Source organism: Sceloporus occidentalis, unplaced genomic scaffold (genome assembly GCF_023333645.1).
Source record: "Sceloporus occidentalis isolate IW3139 unplaced genomic scaffold, rSceOcc1.0.p SCAF_4, whole genome shotgun sequence".
In the NCBI taxonomy this organism is placed as follows: Eukaryota; Metazoa; Chordata; class Lepidosauria; order Squamata; family Phrynosomatidae; genus Sceloporus; species Sceloporus occidentalis.
Window position 1 is genome coordinate 88,661,089 of NW_028316984.1, and position 6,000 is coordinate 88,667,088.

Genomic DNA, 6,000 nt, shown 5'->3' on the forward strand with positions numbered 1-6,000 from the left:
GTCCTCAACTTATACATTAGGTCGACTTACAGTCAATGACATATGGTATACTTCTTGTAGAACAAGGTAGACTAACCCAAGTAGATAGCTGGAGGTTTTGAAGGTGAAACATGTCTTGACAACTCCCAATATCTCATTGCTCTCCCTACAGAATGTATGAAGGGAGTGACAGTAGGCACAGCCTATTAGCACCATACTAATGAATTCAGTGAATACATCATACTGAGATGTTATTTTAGTCTTCACTGTTCAGGAAAACATGTGGAATTTTCAAGCTACTTTTACCTCACTCTCTAAAAAGAAAGAGTGTCAAACAGAAACTGTGGCCTGTTACAGACTGCCAAAATAAAGCTGCTTCGGGTCTCTTTGGAGGTATGCTGTTTAAATGATGCATGGGTCCTATGAATCCGGAAGCTGCACCAAAGCTGCACTCCATTTCTTAGGAATGGAGTGTGGCTTTGGCGCAACCTCCGGACTCTTAGAACCCATGCATCATTTAAATAGCATACCTCCAAAGAGACCCGAAGCAGCTTTATTTTGGCAGTCTGTAACAGGCCTGTGTTAACCTTTTCCTTCACCAGCAGCAGTGCCCTGCCATTTTGTAATTACATTCTTCATAGGTTGTGTGTTCTCCTTCTGCTATACTAGAGTGTACATCTAGTTTCTTTTTTTTTTTTTTAACAGAGAAGGGCAAACTCCAGTATAGCTGTCCTTACTCTCCCAAGCTATGCTGTACTGCCATCATCTATTATATGTGGGCAGGATGTTGTGCCATTGACTTTGAAAAAGCCTGAGGCTTTCATGCAAAATCTGAAAATGTGATTGCCGCCTGCTGTGGCTATGCAGAAATGCCCTTAGGCTGTCAGGCTACTTGAAGATTTTCTTTGCAAGAGGCATACTCCATTCTCCAGCTCCTCCTTGTAGCACATAAAACGCCAGACTGCTTCATTCGCCTTTGATTTTAACCTCTGCTTTAAAAAGTGAAAGCAAACACTCCCAGGTTTTGCAGTTGAGATCTCTGTCCATGATCTGAACAGAAGGGGTGAAGCTTTCACAGTTTTTACTTTAGATATATCAGGGGTATGGCTACCAGGGAGCAAAATGAAGGCAGTAACCCCCCCCCCCCATCAAAACTCTACCCCTCCAAATGTAATTTTCTTTTAGTCTCCAAATTTCTAAAATTGCAGAGAATAAGACACTAAAAGTTATCCACACCTAGAAGTCTTACATTTGCTGTGTTCACGTCTCCTTGGTCATCTAATTAGTATTATTTTAGAGAGATTTTAATCATGTAATGTTGTTGTTTTAGATTGTACGTCGCTTGGTAGGTTTTTTTCTTCTCTTTTTTTTTACCCTTACTATGTAAAACACTATGTAAACTTTGCAGTGCTCTATAAATACAGTAAATGTTAATAATAAATAATATTCCCTGGTGCTTTTCTTTAAATGCCTAAAGTATACAGTCACCCCTCCACATACGTGGGGATTAGGGGCCAAGGACCCCCATGAAAGTGGGAAAACAGTGAATATATTAGCCCCCCCACAACATGAATGATAAAGAGTCCCTTTCCACCAAAAGCACCACTCATAACTCTCTTTGCAGCCTCCCCCACATTTCCAAAGTGTTTCCACTTTCAATCTGATGCTAACAGCCACAACTGCAAAGAATCCACCTTCTCTCCTCCTCATTCCCCTTCCCTCCCAGCCAGACAAAAGCAATGCTGTATTTACCTCACTTTGAGAAACTTTGCATTCTCCTCATTTCCAAAGTCTTTCACTCTGTATTTCACCAATATTTCCAGCCATCACCACAAAAGAAAGGTATGGTGTTGCTTTTGTCTGGCTGTGAGAGTGGGGAAGGAGGAGGAGGGAAGAGAAATTGGATCCTCCCGGGGCGGCTGCAAACATCGGATTCAAAGGGAAGGTCTTTGGAAATGAGGAGGATGAAAGTCCAGCAAAGCAGGGGAATGTACGGTTTTGGTATTCGATGGCTGGGAGGATAAGGAGGAGTGGGGTGTGTGTGTGTGTGTGAAGAAGCTGACATTGTTAAACAGCAGTTAAAAGGTTATGAATAGTCAAAACCACAAATCTGAAACCTGCAAATGTGGAGGGCCAACTATATTTCTAAATGCTCAACTGAAGTCTTACATTGCTGTAGTACTAGAAGATTGGGAACTGAAGGAAAATTTCTTGGGGGCATTAAAAAAAGACAGATATTAGAAAAAGTTACCATCTTGAAGTCACATACCTGCTTTAGTCAGCAGGCCTTCATGAAGAAGGATGAAGAAAACAGACTCTCCAGATCACCCCTAAGGGGCGGCAGGACACTGCCCCTTTCCTGGCCAGATTGGGACTGCGGCAACCTCATGCCATGACCCTGGTCCGGTCTTTGGAGGGCACAAAAAGGAGCCACAAAAAGTGTCTCCTTTTTGCACCCTTCAAAGGGTGCCATAGCCACTGCAGCGTGACTGTATAGCGCCCCTTTGGCGCTGTGCCATCTGAACGTAGTGCTGGAGGTGTGTCATGATGCCGCACACTGTCTGGAGCAACGCACGGTATCATGGCGCCCTGGGGTTGCAATCAGGACGTGCATCATCAGGACACTACACCCTGACTCCGCCCACAGGCTGGCCTTTCAGGCCCATCTGTATAGGGCCATAATTGCTAATTAGAGCTTTCTGATTTTTCAATCAGTTGTTAAAACACTTTCTATATATACATTCACAATATTAATTATAAATAAAATAAGCACTTAACAAAGTCATGCATATAGTTGAGAATGGTCAACAGGCCATACCTTGTTCTCTGGTATTGATTCAAGCTTAGACTTTACCAAGAAGAAATTCCAGGAACCTGGACTAGCCAGTGAAACTATCTCCCTGAATACCCTGCATTTACTCAGGTTGACTGGGCATGTTTATTCAAACACATCCTGCAGAGTTCAGTAAGACTTACTTGTGGGTGAGAAGGTATAGGATTATATCTGTAAAGGTAAAGGTTAAAGTTTCTCCTTGACATGAATGTTTAGTCGTAACCAACTGTATTATATCTGTAGTTGTTTGCATTTTTTTGCACTCAAGAACATATTCTTAGAGATGTAAAGGGGTACATTTTAAAAGTCAGTCTCTCAAGGACATGTAAAGTTGTTTTGTACTTCAACTGCTGTACAATGCAAATTTGAAACCTATGTTAGTAGGGAGGTGCACACTATTATCTCTTCCACATTATAGTCTGGATTAGCACTCTTTGTACATAACCTTCAACTCATGTTTTAGTGTCATATATGAAAATGGTCTATGTTCCTAAGATAGCTTGAGTAGGAAGACCCAATTGGTGGCCCTTTCCTCTTCCTCTCTCACACAATTTTCTTCCCTTGTTCCAGGGTGCTTCAGAGTGGATTGGAGGTAGAACGTCTGCGACTCAGGAACTTTTACCATTACTACCATTCCAAACGTGGCATGTGGAACTCACGCAGCAAGAAGACGCCCAAAGACTAAACACTAGCTCTGCTGCTAGTGGGATCTCACTCTTGGCCCTCTTCAGGAGGTGAAAAGGAAGCAACAGCCACCTTTCCGTGGCTGCCATATCTCAGCATGGTTTCCACAGTGCTACAGGTGCAGTTATGGACACAGTGTTGGTCAGAGGCCTTCACAAAGGGCGCTCGGGGTTGAGAGTTTCTATGGAACTATTTAAAGAATCATGTTTACTTTGGGATTTTTGTGACTTTTCTTAAGGGATCTAATTTCTTAGTCAGAAATTACATTTATTAACTCAGTAGTGCTGACAGGTCAGGATTCCTGCTAAAGAGAGAAAGGGATGGGTCTTCCAGTGCTACTGCCAGCCAAGAAAGTAACTGGAGCAGCTACACAAAATTCAGACAGCTTCCAGAGAACTATCATGGTGGTTCTGTGGTTCGCTTGCTCTGTAATGGATCTCCTAGCTTTAGTCCCCGAAATAAGTTGAAGAGAATGGACAGCCAATGAGCCTACTGTGACAAGTGCTGTTCATGCTTACAGTGCCTGAGCCTCCTGTGGTACCAATTCATGTTTAGGTGGCTCAGGAGTATTCGGATTCTTCAGAGGATTTAAAGGAGAGGGAAACACTCTTATTGGGAGGAAGGTGTTTCCATTGTTCTAGTTTAGTTTTGGATTCATGATCCAGGCTAACTCTACTTCTTTGCTCTGGCCCCTCAGCAGTGTCTCACCTTATGTAGAAACAGTCCCGGATTCAGGGGCTTGTGATTTTCTTACACATGTACCTTCCTTCTGTGGACAGTCTCCACTGCTGAGGTGAAGATAGAGAATTATTTTCCCCTGAAGCATGCATTTCTTGAGCAAGAGGAAGTGGCCGGGAAAGTGCCCTTCACAACTCTGAAACCTCTTCCAACCCTGCCAGCCACTTTGGATGCAATTCTCTTGCCAAGAGAATTGGAAGTGCCTTGGGCTTCTTGTTCTTCCTCATCTTCATTCCACGCAAAACAGAGATACACAGGCTCCCAATGGGAGGTCATCTTTCAGGTGGGAAATTTTTTATAGAGGTTCTCTTCCAGATGCAGTAGGATTAATAAAGGAACAGGAAGCACAAGGCACTTCTACTTCCTTTTCCTTTTAGAACACCATCCCATTTGAATCTATTATACCTTCTCATTCCCTTCCTCCCCCTGCCCCACCTATTATTTGGTGCTTACTTGTCTTTAAAAATGGGATGCAAGAACGGCTGTCTGTGGCATCTGTAACAACCACAGTGGAAGTGGGTGGGTGAGTTTCAACATAATGGTCAAAAGAGGAGAAGCAGGAATTAAGAAGAAATTCTCAGAACCTCTGAAAGCTGAGTTCTTAAGTGAGCCAAAGTTAGCTGTTATTGCCCAGTCTTCACCACTCATCCAACCAAGTCAGTGGAAAAAAGTTTGTACTCCTTTATGCTGGGAGCACACACACTACACGTTCTCATACACATATACACACAACTCTTCACATAGGTAATGGACACCAAGGAAGTGCAGGACATGTGTTCAATGTATGGAGTCAGTAGGAGGCTTCTCATCATCTTGCCCCAAACATGGCCATTTCTGAAGCAACTTCCTCTCTTCATACACAATATCCCTAGCATGATGAGTAGGTAAGGTTTCATGACCAGCCCATTTTAACTTCAATATGCTGTGGTTGGCATATGAGAAAGGGTTAATGCAGGAATCCAAGGAGAGGAGGGCAAAACAATATTTCCAAGCTAATTTCTGTGAAATTATGAGGTAGAAAGCTGTTTTCAGAAAGTTATGTCTGGTTTTGCTTTTTATTTTTATTGATATTGTTATTAAAAATAAAATAAATGTCTCGATTCTGATTTTCTAATGCTTCAGTTTTGGTGCTTTGGAAATGCATTTCATGTCATTGTAATGGCAGCCTATGCCATTTCGTCACTTGCAAAATGTCCTTTCAGGGGGAACAACCATGAGAAAGTTTAATCTTATTCCTGCCTCCCACTTCAATAGGATGTGCTTATCTTATCTATCATCACTCCACAACTTCAATCCCTTATTTAAATTCTCTTTAAATTTCTCTCTTCTCCTTTCCTCTTCCCCTCTCTTCTACCCAAGTAACCAAACATTCTATCTAAGAATGGGATGTCTAAATTGGAAACGCCGTTAATGAATGCCCCTATATCAACCTCAATAACTTCTGCCATTTACTCTAAGGATGGGGAGGGCATGGAAGCTAGGAAGACTGAGGCTGCCCTTTTAAAAGTGCCTGAGATCTCTGCCCTGGCCCTAAGAGCCACAACTACCATATCGTATCCTGTAGAAAGCAATTGTTAAAGGAGATCCCTAACAATGAGAGTATGTGAACAAACCCATGAAAGTTGCAGCCTTTCCAGCAGATGCCAAGGTGGATGTCAACCTGGATGCCATCCAGTTTAGTGCCAGGGCTCAGTTAGCATCAGTAGTGGTCAGGTGCCAGCTATATTGTGTCCAGTTCTGGGCACCACAATTCAAAAAGGACATTG

General features: G+C 42.7%; 1 protein-coding gene across 1 annotated transcript in view; it reads left to right on the forward strand.

Moving 5' to 3' along the window:
* B4GALNT4 (beta-1,4-N-acetyl-galactosaminyltransferase 4) overlaps positions 1-5,340 on the forward strand; it is a 254,677-nt gene extending 249,337 nt beyond the window's left edge. The window contains exon 20 of the mRNA XM_089520798.1: positions 3,383-5,340. Within this exon, the coding sequence (XP_089376924.1) occupies positions 3,383-3,497 (115 nt within the window). The 3' untranslated portion in view covers positions 3,498-5,340. The remainder of the gene's footprint in view (positions 1-3,382) is intronic.
* Positions 5,341-6,000: the final 660 nt, after the last annotated feature.